Source organism: Podarcis liolepis (assembly GCF_965112155.1).
Source record: "Podarcis liolepis genome assembly, chromosome: 5".
Classification (NCBI taxonomy): Eukaryota; Metazoa; Chordata; class Lepidosauria; order Squamata; family Lacertidae; genus Podarcis; species Podarcis liolepis.
Window position 1 is genome coordinate 7,400,089 of NC_139556.1, and position 18,712 is coordinate 7,418,800.

The 18,712-nt window shown below is 44.7% G+C and overlaps 1 protein-coding gene across 1 annotated transcript in view; it reads left to right on the forward strand.

Annotated features, from left to right (window-relative positions):
• The first annotated feature begins 1,602 nt into the window (after positions 1–1,602).
• The window catches only part of VWF (von Willebrand factor), a 159,612-nt gene continuing 142,502 nt past the window's right edge, over positions 1,603–18,712 (forward strand). Inside the window, exons 1-6 of the mRNA XM_083503303.1 lie at positions 1,603–1,821; positions 4,040–4,094; positions 8,046–8,183; positions 10,941–11,043; positions 11,132–11,340; positions 16,316–16,440. Of these exons, the coding sequence (XP_083359429.1) occupies positions 4,040–4,094; positions 8,046–8,183; positions 10,941–11,043; positions 11,132–11,340; positions 16,316–16,440 (630 nt within the window). The 5' untranslated portion in view covers positions 1,603–1,821. The remainder of the gene's footprint in view (positions 1,822–4,039; positions 4,095–8,045; positions 8,184–10,940; positions 11,044–11,131; positions 11,341–16,315; positions 16,441–18,712) is intronic.

The window sequence follows — 18,712 nt, forward strand, 5'->3', positions numbered from 1 at the left end:
ATCACCATGTTTAATATTATGAAACTGTTACCACGATGTGGACTTCAAACCGGTTTCTGACGATGTAACAATACATTGCCCATTGTCTCTCTAATTTTGTGTTTTGTCATGCCATTCCAGGACAGCCATTTTGTAACAGGTTCCTAACACTCTGTCAAAATCTGAAATGTGCCTACGAATTCAAAAAGGTTGGTGATCCCTGGAAAAAGCAGAGCTAATCCATTTCCAACATCTGCCAAGAGGGAACGTTCCAACTTGACGCAATCACCTCGTGTCTAAACGGCTTTGAGATTTTATTTCTACAAACAAGCATTATATAAATTTTATATAATAATAATAATAATAGGTTACATATATTTTTAAGTATAAAATTCAAAGTTGCGTGTTTCATAAACAAGTCACTGTATACCTTATTCCTAAAGTCTAGCTACACATTGCCTTTTTGAAAGGAAGGAGCCAAACTGACTGTTTTCCTAGAAACAGGCAGGAGTTGGGCTAAGGTGACAGGTGCAGGTTCAATTCTTAGTAAAGATAACAGTAAAGGGACCCCTGACTGTTAGGTCCAGTCATGGATGACTCTGGGGTTGCGGTGCTCATCTCGCTTTATTGGCCGAGGGAGCCGGCGTACAGCTTCCAGGTCATGTGGCCAGCATTACTAAGCCGCTTCTGGCAAACCAGAGCAGCGCATGGAAACGCCTTTTACCTTCCCGACAGAGCAGTAACTATTTATCTACTTGCACTTGACGTGCTTTCAAACTGCTAGGTTGGCAGGAGCTGGGACCGAGCAACGGGAGCTCACCCCGTCGCGGGGATTCAAACCACCAACCTTCTGACCGGCAAGTCCTAGGCTCTGTGGTTTAACCCACAGATACTAGAATGCCCAGTGGTTGTGAGTATGCTCCACTTAAGACTTAACTTTCTTCTAGTGAATCCAGGAAGAGTTCACCAAGGAAATATGGGGCAACGGGAGCGCACCCCGTCGCAGGGATTTGAACCGCTGACCTTCTGATCGGCAAGCCCTAGGCTCAGTGGTTTAACCCACAGCGCCACCCGCGTCCATTCAATTCTTAGTGGCTTCCATTAAGTCCTAGGTTCAGTCTCCAGATCACCTAGTTAAAAGGAAGACAGGCAACAAGGCTGGGAAATCCTTCTGCCTGAGACCTTGAATGGTTGTGTCCCTGTTACTGGGTTAGATTAAGCAGTAGGACAAGTTCTTATTACCAAGGACACCAACTTATTGACTTGGGAGTGGCGAGGTGTCAGCTGGCCCCACTTCTGTTTTTATTCCCCAGGAAAGCTGTCAGCTCTTTAGAAATAAGCGTCAATCATCGTCTTATTTGGAAGCTATCACTTTGCTACTGTCAGGAAGCACGGTATTGCTTTCCAATATAACCAAATCTATTATTTCACTCCTTCCCCCCAACTGGCTGTAAAGTCTTATTTGCAGCGCATAAGCAAAACGTCTCCCAGCCTTTTATGCTCACGCACACAGAGACGCACACATCATTTCAAAGGTTTATCTGTCTTGTAAAGATATTTAATACGACTTCCCTTCATTGTTATTTTTTAGCCATTAAGGCAACTGATTTTCCTGGTTGCACCATTGTGTTGCAAATCTGGCGGAAGCAACCGTCACCCTTTATCTTTTCCCTTCGGTGAACAAGAGTTCCTGGCTTATATAACAGGAACAAATAGCCCACCGAGGCCATTCCAATGTGGCCTTCTAAAGGAGAGGAGGCCTAAGGACCTTCGGGAGTCTAGCTTCCATCATTAGAGAAGCACATTGTTGATGGGCAATTTAAATTTTGCACAGAAGCAAAGGTATCTATATTATTATTTCAGCAGATTTTATGATTATCATTGATGCAGCAGAGTGTAGGTCCATCGGTTGAAAATAATTAAGCGGACCCTTTATAAATGTTAGGAAGGAATTTACAACAGACAAATGTTTAGAAAACTGATACTTGTTTACCACCTGGGTTGTTCAGGCTTTATTTGATGTGGGTAGTCAAAAGAAATATTCATGGAATCAGAAATGGGCAAAAGGCAAAAAGCAAACTTAAATTAAAGTATGGAAGTGCATGTGTGTACTTAGGGTTGTGAAAATTTTAGTTCTAGAATGTCTCTGATGCAAGGAGTAACTGCTGTACGTCTGAGGACCTGGGTTCGTATTCCAGCTTAGAGGTAAAGCAGATTGGATAGCCTGGAGAAAGACCCCATCTCAGTCTGGCTTTATCTCATCGGGTGGTTGTGATGATACAGAATATACTGTGACATTGAACTGACTTGGTACACAAAATATAAGATGCTCCAGTTGATTTTACTCTCAACTGTTCTTTTTTAAGATCACATTTAGACTTTGAAGTTGGACCAATTGCAAACAGTTTTTTCTATACTAGCACCCAGAATGGGGGCCTGTCCATCAAATTTCACTGATTCCTCAGGGACCCAGTCATTAATAATATTCTGAAGCTATACTCTCATAGAACCTTGTGCTGGATAGTTTTGGAAACTTATTACATGCAACCTGGCAGCTCATCTGCCAGGAATTCATCTGCTGCAAGTACCATTGGGGTACTACAGTATTGTGATTCTGTTGTTTTCTTTGCTATTGCTGAATTTTTCAAATGTTCTTGTTTAATTTTCCATACATGCATACATCAAATTTATGTTTCACTGGTATTAGTGAAATTAGACATGTGGGAATTTATTCCATGTAACTGATGACATAATTCAATCAACTGCATATTTCCCCCTCCCTTTCCCCAAACCTGCCCCAAAAAGTGTTTGCATTGTGCCAGCGCATTTAGCATGTGGTGGCCTGGCTGGGCTGTTATACCAGTTTCATAGGGACACATACGAACAGAAGCATTGGCTGCAGGATAACTTACTACAGATGGGCATGTAATCACTTCATAAACCACTTTGTATAATTCTGCTAAGAGATAAGGAAAATATTACCATGCTTCTGCACTTGCTCAGAAATCTGGGGGAGAAAGGAGTGGTAAAAAATCTTCCCAACACTTGGCTGCTTGCTACCAACTGGTTACGTACACTCTGTGAGAAGTTACTAGTTGGTAAATGCTTATCCATATTCACTCCAGGTTGGTTAAAGTCTATTAGCTTCCTGTATTTGAAAGCATGTGTAGTTCATTGTGTCTGTTGGGGCAGCATTCTTGATATTTCTTCCTGCAATAGGCCCTTTCAGAGGAACATAAATAATCTGGTTTTTGAAGCCCTGTGTAGATGGCTGCACAAAGCACATTTAGTTATATTTGGGGGGTGGGGGCAGGATCATGGCCATTGACACCAACCCAGTCCTGTCTGTATGTGCACACTCCAACAGGCATAAGTTCTGAATGCACACTTCATTTTCTAAGGGCTAGATACAAACACCTACATGCATTGCAGAGTTTGTGCATAGAATCCAGTGCAGATCCAGTCCAACGAATAAAGATTGGGGGTGATGAAGGGGCAGGAGTAACTGGTGCAATTGTGAACAACACACACATCTGTCTCATGTCACTGCATGACTCTGAAGATGGCTGGTTGTAAGCCATAGAAAGTCATCCCTATGCATATTTTGTAAGAAATCCAAAGCATGTATTTTATATATATATATATAGCTTGGGGGGTGGAGGAAAGAGACCAATTCATAAATCACATTTTTGGGGTCCAAATATCCTTCACAAATGGAGGAGAAATAGAATGCCAATGAATATAAAAAGAATGAACGGGATTTGATTAAGCCTAAAACCCTATGCACATTCTCATGGCAATAAATCCCATTTAATCCAACGAGATTTGCTTCTTTGTGAATATGTGTAGGGTTGTACTGCATGGCTATGCACTTTAGAGACCCATTGATTTCAATCCTGTTTTAATCCTATTGAACTCAAAGCATTAACTTTGGCTAGATCATGCTCAATATAACTAGAATGTGCATAAGCCGTTCGCTATTTGTACTGTTGCCTCTACAGCTTGATACATTAAGGGGTGGGGGAAACTTCTAATAACTCTGTTGCGTTTATTTTTTTAGATGATGGGCTCTATAGTGTTGCTGCTCTTGTTAGTTCTGCCTGTCTCAGCACTAGGTAAGAAAGTTTATAATTCACGCCCTGCATTTTTTGTCCTGGCGTTCTTGCCCAAACATAACAAGGGATCAACAATTTCATTGAGAAATCCATCTCCACACCAAGTGCATACCTTTGCGCTTATTCACGCTGAGCCACAGAGCAGACAAGGATGAGCTAAATGGTCTGGTGGTCTGAACTGAGGATAAGGCAGACACATATTATTATGCGATTGAACTAAATGACTCTTGGGGTCCCTTCTAACCATATTCTAATCTATTACTGTGAGACTGGGGTCAGGAGAAGAGGAGGACTGCTAAAATGGTTAAACCTGTTCTGTAGCTAAGTGTATAGCCCCTGGCCAGATCTATTATCCTTGGCTATAAAAGCTAGGAGAAATCTGTTGCTCTGGAGATACTTCTAGAAGGCGATTGCCAGCAGGGAAAAAGAACTTCTAGGGACGGAGATGCCTTTTTTGTGTGAAAGAGAAGAGGCTGGCAGTTTTCGAGATGTGCTAGCTGCTTCCACACCAGGTTTTTAGTCCAGAATCACTATCCTAGTTTATTCACTTTTTACTGATCACCCAGATAGTGCAGCCATCAAACCATCGTTCTTTCATTCTCCTTCCTTTTTCTGCTGCTCCTTTCCCTTTGAGAAAACATCGGTGCAAAAGCAGTGCAAACCCAACCAGCATAGGGCAATTCAATGGCCAATCCTGTCGCTTCCTCTATTATGTTTTCGGCCTCTGTCACCCTTCCTTGTCCTTCAGGGTGTGGAGACTGTGGATCTCACTAGCCTGACAGAGGCCCCTATACAACCCCTGAGGCTGCTTTCCCCAGACCATGTGACCTGCCCCACACCTCTTGTCATATGTGATGCCAGGTGTGGGGCAGATAGGCCAGCTTCTGGTGCACAGTTCCCATAGGGTACGTGCTAGCTCAGCCGACCCCTGCCCAGTATGGGGAATGCCAGCAGGCTTGATGCCATCACCTACCAGCTGATAGGCAGTGATTCAAAGCCCACTGAATTGGCTGCACAACCAAGATCCCTGTAGGAAACACCATCACACAGCCAATCCCTGCAGAAAGATGCTGGGAGTGACTGCCCATCAACCAACAGGTGGTAACTTCAAGATTCTCTTCCCTCTGAGCGATCTTCTGTAGCACAGCTGGCCATGCTACAAAGGAAAAGTTTTGCATTGCTTTTAGGGCTCCTATTGACAATGGCATTCTCACCCCCTCCTCCTCAGAAGAGGCTCATTTTGGTCTCTTCCACAGGGAGGTAGATTTTTGGCCAAAAGGTTTGTTGTTGTTGTTGTTGTTTAGTCGTTTGTCGTGTCCGACTCTTCGTGACCCCCTGGACCAGAGCACGCCAGGCACTTCTGTCTTCCACTGCCTCCTGCAGTTTGGTCAAACTCATGCTGGTAGCTTCGAGAACACTGTCCAACCATCTTGTCCTCTGTTGTCCCCTTCTCCTTGTGCCCTCCATCTTTCCCAACATCAGGGTCTTTTCCAGGGAGTCTTCTCAGGGCTGATTTCCTTGAGAATGGAGAGGTTTGATCTTCTTGCAGTCCATGGGACTCTCAAGAGTCTCCTCCAGCACCAGAATTCAAAAGCATCAATTCTTTGGCGATCAGCCTTCTTTATGGTCCAGCTCTCACTTCCATACATCACAACTGGGAAAACCATAGCTTTAACTATACGGACCTTTGTTGGCAAGGTGATGTCTCTGCTTTTTAAGATGCTGTCTAGGTTTGTCATTGCTTTTGGAATACCCAATGAAGAGGGGGCAGTTCAACCCTGCATTTCAGGCTGCCCACTTCCTCCTCCTCATTGTACAACCCTCCGGCACTCACTTTACAGTGGGGGCTTCTGTTGCTGCCTTTTCTGGGGCTGAGTAGGATATTTTTGCCGGGGGGGAGGGCAGCTCCTGCTTGGCACTTGGCACTGCTCTTTTTTGCCTTCTTCACACCTGTAAGGTGTTCAGTTCTTTTGATGAGGTTGATTTTGTTAATTTGGTGCCAGTGCAGGCAGGCGAGTTAAATTAATCTAAGACTATATTTGATAGACAAGGGATGTGGGTGGCGCTGTGGGTTAAACCACAGAGCCTAGGACTTGCCGATCGTAATGTCGGTGGTTCGAATCCCCACAACGGGTTGAGCTCCCGTTGCTCGGTCCCTGCTCCTGCCAACCTAGCAGTTCGAAAGCACATCAAAGTGCAAGTAGATAAATAGGTACCGCTCCAGCGGGAAGGTAAACGGCGTTTCTGTGCGCTGCATGACCCAGAAGCTGTTTGCCGACTCCCTTGGCCAGTAAAGAGAGATGAGTGCCGCAACCCCAGAGTCGTCTGCGACTGGACCTAATGGTCAGGAGTCCCTTTACCTATTTTGCTAATTTTGTACCAGTGCAGGCAGGAGAGTTAAATTAATCTAAGACTATATTTGATAGACACACTGAAAAATTATTGGGTAGGGGGAACTCCTGGGGCATCACTCACAGCATGAGGCTTGGGGCTACTTGGGGTGCCCTTAGGGCCAGGCATAGGCCCCTTGGTGAACACTGGACAGCAGGGTCTGGGCGTGCAAGTTAGGTTCACACCCCCAAAGTTCTCTTAGCATGGAAAAGGAATTTTCTCACTATCCTTGGCTGGGGAAGCACAAAATGTGTCTCAGTGGCCTTGAAGGGGACGTTACCCTCAAACCTGTGGATCAACCTCACCTGCCTGAACTCACATATTACCTATGCAAAAAGCTTCACTGAGGATGCGTATATGAGCAGCAACTGTGGACATGTCTCTCAACTTCCTATCGAGCATCAGAACATAAGGAAATTTTGCCCTTGGTATGTTCATTTTCCACCTCTCCATTTTGATTCTCTGGCCCCATATCTGTACAAACTTATTATCCCAAAATACAGACATGCTTTTACACTTGCAAGACTGGATGTTTTTTCCATCTGCGGTACTTGAGGGTCAATTCCAAAAGATCCTGCCTGAGAAACGTCTTTGTCCCTGTGGAGATGGTAGCACCGAAACAGTGGCACACGTCCACCTGTCTTGTACTCTCTACAAAGACCTGAGGAACGAGATCATCACCCCACTCATACTAACCATCCCAGGGCGCTCAACCACTGCCACAATGTCCTTTCTTCTATCAGATCAAAATGAGCAGATAACAGCAAAGGTTGCTAGGTTCATAGCAGGGGCAATCAGAATAAGGGCCACTAACTGATGGCTGATTCAGGACTTTAAATTGTGCTCATATCAAACTTCCTTTTCTGCGTATACTGTAATATTTTACTGTTGCTATAGCCATTGGCTAATGCGAATAAAGTTTTATCTTTATCTTATCTCTCAACTTCCCGTGCCAAGATCAAAGAATTCTGAATACAGATTATTCACCCTGATATTATCTCAACTATTGTTGTACAAGGGACTAAACCACAGAGCCTAGGGCTTGCCGATCAGAAGGTCGGTGGTTCGAATCCCTGCGACAGGGTGAACTCCCATTCTTTGGTCCCTGCTCCTGCCAACCTAGCAGTTCGAAAGCACGTCAAAGTGCAAGTAGATAAATAGGTACCACTCGGGGGCGGGGGAGGTAAACAGTGTTTCTGTGCGCTGCTCTGGTTTCGCCAGAAGCGGCTTTATCATGCTGGCCACATGACCCGGAAGCTGTCTGCAGACAAACGCCGGCTCCCTTGGCCAGTAAAGTGAGATGAGCCCTGCAACCCCAGAGTCATCCATGACTGGACCTAAAGGTCAGGGGTCCCTTTACCTTTATTGTTGTACAATTGATTAATATGAGATAAATTTGCATAGTCTTGTGTTTGCTGGATGGCAAGGACCATTGGAATGAACAAAAGCATGAGTTAAATTAGCACTGTTTCAATATGCAAACTGAAATACAGCCATCCCTCAAGATTTGCACTTCAACATTTTGAAAATGCTATATCATTATTTTTCTCTCTCTTGCAGATATTCAACCTTTTGCACAATGTAGCCTTTTTGGAGATCACCACATTAAAACATTTGATGAATCTTTATATGATTTTGCCGGTGACTGCAGTTATCTGCTTGCTGGAGAGTGTCATACGAGATCCTTCTCACTCTTGGGTGAGTCTAAACTGGATTCTGAATGAACAAACTTGTGTACACGGACACAGTTGTGGTTGATAGTCAGGTGTAAATGAAATCTAACAATCTAGTTATTTGGATGTCTGTAACCACTTTGTTCTCTGGGTTTTAACATCTAGCCAATAGGCTTTTCTACCTTTTCCAGCCTTGTGGCAGATGTTTGTGAAGTGTGTGGGGTGGGGGCGGCAGCATGAGACAGGTGGAGGCAGGAATTGCTGTCCAAATGGTGCAGCAAGACTGTTGGCTTCCAAGCCAAGAGGTGGGCAATTTGTATTCCACTTCCAGAACCTGGCTCACGACATTTTGTTACCTGGGGCAAAGGTCTAAGATGGTGCCCTCACTTCCATTTATGGAGGCCTGCTGGACCGACAGCTGAATCTCACTGGCGATGGGAATGCAGCTGCCACCGTGTCTGAGGGCAGCAGGCTAGGTGAGGGGGGCAGGGCAGACTGGGGGGCACACCCAGCTCTGTCTGCCATCACTTCATTGCCACCTATCTGTTGCTTTCTATTTATTTCAAAGGTATAAACCACTGAGCCTCTTGGGCTTGCCAGTCAGAAGGTTGATGGTTCAAATCCGCACAATGGGGTGAGCTCCTGTTGCTCTGTCTCAGCTCCTGCCAACATAGCAGTTTGAAAACATACCAGTGCAAGTAGATAAATAGGTACCACTGTGGTGGGAAGGTAAATGGTGCTTCCATGCACTCTGGTTTCTGTCATGGTGTTCTGTTGCACCAGAAACACTTTAGTCATGCTGGCCACATGACCCGGAAAGCTGTCTGTGGACAAACGCCGGCTCCCTCGGCCTGAAAGCAGGATGAACGCCGCAACCCCATAGTCGCCTTTGACTGGACTTAACCGTCCAGAGGTCCTTTATCTTTTTTACGTTACCTATTTATATCCCACCACTCCTCCAAAGGAGTTAAAAATGGAGTACATGGGTCCCCTCTACTTCTCCATTTCATCTTCTCAACTGCCCTTTGAGATAGATTAGGTAGAGAGGCTGAATGGTTCAAGGTCTTCCACTGAGCTTCATTGTGGAGTAGGAATTTAAATCCATTTCCCAGGTCCTAATTCAACACTGTAAACCATGGGTAGGCAAACTAAGGCCCAGGTGCCAGATCCGGCCCAATCGCCTTCTAAATCTGGCCCACAGATGATCCGGGAATCAGCGTGTTTTCACATGAGTAGAATGTGTGCTTTTATTTAAAATGCATCTCTGGGTTATTTGTGGGGCATAGGAATTTGTTCATTCCCCCCCATATAGTCCAGCCCCCCAGAAGGTCTGAGGGACAGTGGATTGGCCCCCTGCTGAAAACGTTTGCTGACCCCTGCTGTAAACCACAACAGCACCCTGACATGTTCTGCCTAATAGTAGGATAAGCCCTGCTTGGGCAGGCATTATATATGAATTTTGTCCAAATCTCGGTGCCCTAAAAAGTGAATCTGCAAGTTTTTACATCACTTAAAAGTGTGTCATGTTCCTTCACGTCCCTGAACGACCTAGCTTTTTGCAGGGACAATTTCTTTGTGAGAAGACGGACGTGGGGGATTATGACAAGCAAGTTGTGGTTTTGGAGGAACAAGCAAGGCTAGCCTTGAAAGACCATCATTTCTCCAAGAACAAAATGTGTGTCCTTGGATCCTCAAGACTGCTTCTTGCCAACCAAATCCTGCAAAAGCCCAGCATTTATTTCGTTGCTGCCTACATTTCAGCTTCAAGCTCTGTTTCTTTAGTCCTCAGCCCCTCCCTGAAGAAATGGGGCACGATTCCAAAGAGGCGCCATGCAAGATGAGACTGCCTTGGGAGTATCAGTATTGCACTGGTGCTATCATGCCAAGCCCATAAAACTTGAAGAAGAGACAAGCAGTCTCAGACAGACAGTAGGCATGTGCTAGCTGCAGTGATGGCCAAACTCGGCCCTCCAGCTGTTTTGGGACTACAACTACCATCATCCCTAGCTAACAGGACCAGTGGACAGGGATGATGGGAATTGTAGTCCCAAAACAGCTGGAGGGAATATGGCGGCCAGTAAAGATTTCCTGGCATACATCCCTCTGTGTTCAGTATTTTGAAATCATAAATCATTGTCCTCTTTGACAATGACACAATTCCATTTACTGAGGTTTAGCGGCATAATGGGCCTAACCGAAAATGTAATATAGTTGTGAAACGGTTTTGACTAAATGGAAATAATTAAAGGCCAATTAGTGCGCAATCGTCATTTTAGTGGTGTTGCACTTGGATAATGTTTCTAAAGGGACATCAGGAATTAATCAGCAAAACAGGGCATTCACTTAGATGGTGGCTGTATTCTTTGTTTCTGAGCGCGACTCAGATGAAGGACGAAGGGATCTCTGTGGGATCATGCCCAAGCTGGAGCATCACCCTGCTTCCCCTGGGATTGCTTACTGCTAAAATTTGTACAAACAGTAGCAGCACCCTCTTATCACCCCTCAGCTTCTGTATGCAAGATCAGTCATGTTGGCATGAGGCCATAATTGCCGGATGGTCTCAGGCAATGCTAAGTTCTCGGGGAGAACTCAGAAGACAGCTGTGTTATAGATTTCTACATACTAAGTGCCATAAACAAAACCTGTATGCTAAGCCCAAGTCGAGTGAATGGGCACATGAGGAAACAGTATGGGGCTGGCCTTAAGGTCTGTCTGTACTTCTTAAAAAGGGCGAGCGTCATTTCTGAAGGGAGAAAACTCATAACATCTTGTTTCTTTTCAGGCGATTACCAGAATGGAAAAAGAAACAGTATTTCTCTGTACCTCGGAGAATATTTTGATATTCATTTGTTTTTAGATGGCACAGTGACTCAAGGTGATGGAAGGTAAAGATTTTGATAGTGGCAACGAATTGTGAAGAATGCATTTTTCTCTGCATCCTATACTTAGGAATCTTTGCTTCTCTAATCATAGGATTTCAATACCTCATGCCTCCAGTGGAGTATTTATAGAAATGGAGGCAGGTTATTATAAGTTATCCAGTGAAGAACATGGCTTTGTGGTGAAGGCTGATATCAGTGGAAACATTCATATAATCCTTGCGGACAAGCACTACAATAAGACCTGTGGACTCTGTGGCAACTTGAATAACTTTGGTGAAGATGATTTCATGACACAAGAAGGTGAGATTTATCATTATTCAGGAGAGATTTGGACAGTTTGGCATGGTTTTCTTCCAAGTATACTTGAAGCAGCAAAGTACATTAGTTGATAATACTACCTTTTACCTTTTCTATAGTTTTTTTTTATTAAAAAATATAAGAAAGTGTTCAGAGTTCTTCTCAAGCCTAGGGCTTGCCGATCAGAAGGTCAGCGGTTTGAATCCCCGTGACGTGGTGAGCTCCTGTTTCTCGGTCCCTGCTCCTGCCAAGCTAGCAGTTCAAAAGCACGTCAAAGTGCAAGTAGATCAATAGGTACCGCTCCGGCGGGAAGGTAAACGGTGTTTCCATGTGCTGCTCTGGTTCGCCAGAAGCGGCTTAGTCATGCTGGCCACATGACCCGGAAGCTGTATGCCGGCTCCCTCGGCCAGTAAAGTGAGATGAGCGCCGCAACTCCAGAGTCATCCGCGACTGGACCTAACTGTCAGGGATCCCTTTACCTTGAAGCAACAAAGTAAATTAGCTGATAATACTACCTTTCACCTTTTCTATAGTTTTTTTTAAAAATAAAAAATAAAATAATAATATAAGAAAGTATTCAGAGTTCTTCTCAGCAGTCTTTCCTATCCAGCTTGGTACATCAGTATTACAATATTCAAGTTGCAGATGGGAGTACCAAGACTGAGAGAACGTTTTCTTGCTTAAGGCAACCAAGTCAGCTCCCCTAGCTGAGGTGAAATTATTGTAGGTGGACTGGCTGGCTCACATTCAAATCCGTTTACACTTCCATTTATGAGGGTTTTATATGGAGTGACAGATGGTCCGTGGTCCCAGTGTTATTTACTTGACCTGGCAGTAGTCCTCCAAGATCTCAGGCCGAGGGTCTGCCTCAGCTCAGCTTCCTGAGGTCCTGAGGTCCTTTCAAGTTGAGATGCCAAGGAATGGGCCTTTGTCTTGCTTCATGCAGAAAATGGACTCTACAACTGGAAAGTCCAGTACTTCCTTGAAACATATCTCTACTTTGATAAGGGGCCATTAATGAGCACTCAGGGTAGAGGGTTTTTTTTACCAGTTCTGAATCCACCCGATGGTGTTATTGCTTAGTTTGCTAACCAAAATAGCTTGGCAAACTTTGTCAGATGTAGTCCACTGTATGCCCACAATTTTTTTTAATAGATAATATTTTTTACTTTTCCAAAAATGTATGCCCACAATCTAGTACACGAGTAACCCAAACTAGTAATCCAATAACAATTTTTAAAGAAGATAAGATTCACCTGGCAGGATTTCTCCTTGGAAATAATTCTGGCTCCTACTTATCCCAACATTATGATCAACGTCCTCTCTAATCAGTTCTTTTGGCATGTCTTCTAGTACAGTGGTACCTTGGGTTACATACGCTTCAGGTTACAGACTTCGCTAACCCAGAAATAGTGCTTCAGGTTAAGAACTTTGCTTCAGGATGAGAACAGAAATTGTGCTCCGGCGGCGCGGCGGCAGCAGGAGGCCCCATTAGCTAAAGTAGTGCTTCACGTTAAGAACAGTTTCAGGTTAAGTACAGACCTCCAGAACAAATTAAGTACTTAACCCGAGGTACCACTGTATATTTAAGTTTCATGCGTAAAAACCCCTACGGAGCAATTGCAAACCAGAGCAATTTGCTCAGAACTAAATATTAGCTCAGTAGGTTAGAGGATGGTGTTGATTAACACCAAGGTGGCAGGTTTGATCCCTACAAGGGACAGCTGCAGATTCCTGCATTTCAGGGATTTGGACTAGATGATCTTCAGGGTCCCTTCCAACTCTACAAATCTATGATTCTATGATTCTGTCAAAATAAAAAAATTCCTTCCAGTAGCACCTTAAAGACCAACTAAGTTAGTTCTTGGTATGAGCTTTCGTGTGCATGCACACTTCTTCAGATACACTGAAACAGAAGTTGCCAGATCCTTCTATATAGTGAGAAGGTGGGGAGGGGTATTACTCAGAAGGGTGGTGGGAATGGGAGATCATCTCAGCTATCTGCCAATCTCCCATTCCCACCACCCTTCTGAGTAAGGTGCTACTGGAAGGATTTTTTTTATTTTGACTATGGCAGACCAACACGGCAACCTATCTGTAACTGGATCTATGATTCTGGTCATTGCAGTCTTAGCAACTATACTACATACAACTCTAAAAGTGTGCTTAGCACTGGATATATTTTTTTAAAAAAGAAAAAGCAGCTGGATTTGGAGGTTGGCCAATGGGGAGGGTTTTTCCACGCAGCCTTGTTTCCCGATAACAATTGCCCTTCCAACCTGGTTCCTCGTGTAAGTGCTATTTCCTGCAAAAAGCACATTAGGAGGCTAATGCCTGTTAGGGTAGAGGAGTCCACAGAAAAATGAGGTAGAGATGTGGCTATGGCAGCAAGTCTTTTCGACAAATAGGTTCAGTGTGAATCAACTATTAAACAGTGCTTTCAAATTCCCTGTGAATTCATTACAAATAACCTCTGGGTATTATTGTGTGGAGTTTAAAAACTCAATTCAGAATAGGTGTGTGTGTGTATCTTAAAATGTTTTGCACTTTAAAACACCATGAGTGTGTTCTTACAGGAGTGGGAAAGGGCTGTTAAATTAACAGCCAAATGCCAAAGGTCTCTTTTCATTGTTTCTGACTGACCTTGTTCTAGCCCTGTAGATTCCCTGTACCTGAAAAACATCCTTCTTTTGGGGAAAAAATACATGACAAAAGTGGAATGCTGACTCAGTTAGGAGTATGCATGACTGGGAAGTCTGCGAAGATATTCCAAAATAAGAGGCGGAATATTGTTATTTGCTGGCAGAGCTGTCAAGCTTCGTAGGGGGAGCGCCAATAGAGGCAGTTGGATGGCAAGCTGCCTGCTTTCTCCAGAGTTAGAGGGCAATCTCTTGTAGCCAACGTTTACTCCCTTGCTTATTCATCCAATACTCATAGGGGCTGCTTCCACATGGACCTTTTTTTAGTGCCTTCTTTGCACTCCATTAAGGGACGCAGGTGGGGCTGTGGGATAAACCACAGAGCCTAGGACTTGCTGATCAGAAGGTCGGTGGTTCTAATCCCCGCGACGGGGTGAGCTCCTGTTGCTCGGTCCCTGCTCCTGCCAACCTAGCAGTTCAAAAGCATCTGAAGATGCCATTTACCACCTTTGGCTGGTTCACATGCTATGTCCTGATGTGGACAGAGATGGTAGTCTATTTTGCACTGGACCACAGGCTATTGTTATAGTACAGGGATGGAAACAATTCACTGTCTTGATCGAAGTGTTCCTGTGAAATCCATAATTACCAGTTCATATTTGGGGGTGGGGACTGCGACAAGCAAATCTACTTCCTAAATACATGCACCTCACAGAATCTCCCACTATCTCCCATCTAAGGCTAGAGGCTACAGCAGGGACGCGGGTGGCACTGTGGTCCTAAACCACTGAGCCTAGGGCTTGCCTATCGGAAGGTCAGTGGTTCAAATCCCGTTGTGAGCTCCCGTTGCTCAGTCCCAGCTCCTGCCAACCCAGCAGTTCGAAAGCACGTCAAAGTGCAAGTAGATAAATAGGTACCGCTCCAGCGGGAAGGTAAACAGTGTTTCCGTGCACTGCTCTGGTTCACCAGAAGCGGCTTAGTCATGCTGGCCGCATGACCTGGAAGCTGTATGTCGGCTCCCTCGGCCAGTAAAGCGAGATGAGCGCCGCAACTCCAGAGTCGGTCACAACTGGAGCTAATGGTCAGGGGTCCCTTTACCTTTACCTTTACCTTTACCTTGCACTCCATTAAGATTTTGTTAATTTCCCATTGTGAAATTATCCAGGGTCTTTTCCTCTTATCTCCCCCACCCCCCGCTAATGAGGGAAGTCTGACTTTTATTAAAATTCTGAAACAGCAATAATAATAATAATAATAATAATAATAATAATAATAATAATAATAATAATAATAATGTGTGCATTAGGTGTGGATGTTTCTTTGTGCTTCAGTGGATGTGGTTTTCACATAGGTAGCCATGTTTTGGGGGGCAATTCGATTTTTAAGGGGGGCAATTCAAGAATGAGTTATTAACAGTTAATGGCTTTTTAGGCTTCCTCCATGTGAATAGGAGTTCACTTTTTGAATAATAAGAATTATACATCGGGGGGGGGGATCAGGATTTTGGAGATGCTTAGGTGGGGCATGGCCAAAAACAGGTTGGGAACCACTGCTCTAACCACACCTTCTATCTGCCAGTTGCTCCTCAAGAAAGAGGGAGGGGTGGAGAACCACACACCTCAATACCTCTGATTGGCCTGTTTAAATGGGGTTTTGGCTCCAGCCTGCCTGGCCAAAGAGGGAGGCCCTGGCTTCGCTCCAATGGCTGGGAGGACAGTCCAAATATTTCCCCACGTGGACCCGACGCTCCACCGGACAGCAAACCCCACTCTCCATGAGTTCAGTTGAGCATTAATTCCTCTAACCACATCTTCTCTCTGCCAGTTGCTTCTCAAACTGATTACATCCAAGCCACTTTGTTTCAGTCCGCCACAACTGCCAGGCATGCTTTTACTTTTATATGTACAAATAATCACTCTCAATAGTGCTATTCATAGGTCCTGTAACCGGTTAACGTAGGCAAGTTTTCATCACTTGTTTTAAATTAAATTATGTTAATAATGAAATGTGATGCTTTCTGGAGTTCTGGTGTCTTCTCTTTATAAGAAGCTACCCCAGTAAACAGTTCCAACCTTTATAAGGAGGTATTTGGCAGTTACATTTCAGATGTGTTATCATTCTAAGGATCACATTGTGGGAACATGTTTAGAAGACAATTGCGCATGTTGGGCAGAATATTTTAAATTGTGTGTTTTACCTGCTTGTCTGCAGAAAACTATCCAGCACAATCGACCATTGAGGAAGGAAGTTTCATTTGCTTAAGCTTCATTCTTGATCAGAGAACTCTAAGCAAATTGTCATATTCAAGTAATGGCCTATTTTCCTCCTTGCAACTGCAGGAACTCTGGAAGAGAACCCCTACATTTTTGCTAACTCCTGGGCCATGCACAGTGAAGAGAGGAGATGCCAAAGGGTGAATCCCCCAAGCTATACCTGCAACATTTCATCTGAGATGGAAGAGAAGGTTGGTGCAGCACCGAGAGATTCATTGACAGCCGGGCAGAAGGGAATCCTACATTTTAGTTAATTTATATTATAGTTTTGCAGTACAAAATTGTAATTCATGTTCACACACACACAGTATTTCCTGTGCCAAAATAACAGCATTTCAGACGGGGGAGTTCAAAGCATATTAAAGAATGCACCTTATTCTCTTGAAATGTATATTCATGATTTAAAACCCCCACAGCAGAGGCTTTTTTCTGCTGCCAGTGGATGGCAACCAGTTTCTACTTGTCCTCAGCAGTTTCTCAGATGCCGTTTTAAAATTTGCACAAAGCATTTTAGTGTGGATTTTTGACAGGACCCAGGCAAGTCCTGTGAACACCTTTTCTTTACCCATTTGGCAGGAGATTGATAACGGACTAAAAAGTTCCAAATGGCATTTTTTTAAAGGGAGTTTCCCCTTCCCATTTCATTTGTCTGACTGTCACCTCTGGTCAATCAGATTTTGAAACCATGCAAATTCCCTGCAGAACCTGTTTTAGCAGAGACAATGTGCAACACTCCCTTCCTTTGACATTCCAAAAGAAAAGAAGCGAGGCACACACCCAAAATTTGCCTTCGGCCACTGTTGCTTCTCTCAAATACTGTTACGTTGCAAAAAATCGCAGCTGAATCAGAAGACAAGGCAGCTGTGACTATCTCCTGGGCCTTTTCACCTGTACTCTTCACCTGCCTGCTGTTTTTAGCAGGTCTTCAGGTATTGTGACACAGCAGGATTTAGCAAAGGGGGGGGGGCAACAGGGCTCCTCTACCTTTTGCAGCCATGTTAGGAGGGAGGTGGGATTTTAGTAAGCGCTTCTTGTCTCTTCTGTGCTCTCTCCTCTATCCGGCTGTGGTCAGTCGGGAAGAGAGATTAACAGTTAGATGCTAAGGGAAGCCCATTTCACAGTTGGGAACCAAATATCTCAATAAGGCACCCAAGCCTCAGGAAGCAAAAGCCAGATGAAGCAGAGTGTTACAGTGGTACCTCTGGTTACGTACTTAATTCGTTCCGGAGGTCCGTTCTTAACCTGAAACTGTTCTTAACCTGAAGCACCACTTTAGCTAATGGGGCCTCCCACTACTGGCGTGCTGCTGCTGCACAATTTCTGTTCTCATCCTGAAGCAAAGTTCTTAACCCGAGGTACTATTTCTGGGTTAGAGGAGTCTGTAACCTGAAGCGTATGTGTCAGGGAACTGCCATCAGTGCCAGAGGGAGAGAGCAAAATCCAGAGGGATTCCAGAGAGCGTCCCGGGATTGGGAGAGGCAGCCCATCTTCTGGGGAAGAGAATCAGCGTAGCACCAGTGGAGAAGGGGGGCAGATGGGGGAAGCGGCGAGGCGGTCCCATGACTCCTTACCGGGGACCAGCGGGGAGAGTAGGGATCCTCCGCTGCCTACGCCCTCCTTGCGCAGAAGGCTTTCGCGCAGAGAGAGTAGGAGGAGACTAGGCGTCAAAGAGCTTCTTTGCTGGAAGAAGTTTAAGAAACGCCCACTGACAGATTCTGCCAGCGATTGAGACAGCCACGGGTGAGTGGCTGTCTGGACAGAAAAGGTTCACTCAGGCAACCCAGCCAGGTGTTTGCACCGGCTTACGCACGAGCAATCCCTAGAACCACTGCAGTAGGTAACCTGAAGCATATGTAACCCGAGGTACCACTGTACACTCGATAATTTAAGCATCGGAATATCCCACTTCCTGCTTCCTTTTAATAACATTTATTTACTGATAAAATAAGAGGTTGGAGTTAGAATCATAGAATCAAAGAGTTGGAAGAGACCACAAGGGCCATCGAGTCCAACCCCCTGCCAAGCAGGAAACACCATCAGAGCACTCCTGACATATGGTTGTCAAGCCTCTGCTTAAAGACCTCCAAAGAAGGAGACTCCACCACACTCCTTGGCAGCAAATTCCACTGTCGAACAGCTCTTACTGTCAGGAAGTTCTTCCTAATGCTGACAGCATCTTTTCCTCTTCTGGTGCAGAAGTGAGAGCTGTCTATAGGAAACAATGGCATCCACTCAGAAAGAAAGAGAAAGAAATTAGTAGGAAGATGCTTTCATGCTTTTTCTAAGTCATGCCATCTTTGTGGGGGGGAAATAAGTTTGTGGTTTGTTTGTTTTTTACATTGCAAACAACTGGCCTGCCAAGACAAATGCATATTTCAGATTTGCGGCATTTTTGTGTGGGGGTGGGGGAGTTCTGTGGCAGAGAGAGCAAGAGAGAGGCCAATGTACTTTGCCGTAAACACT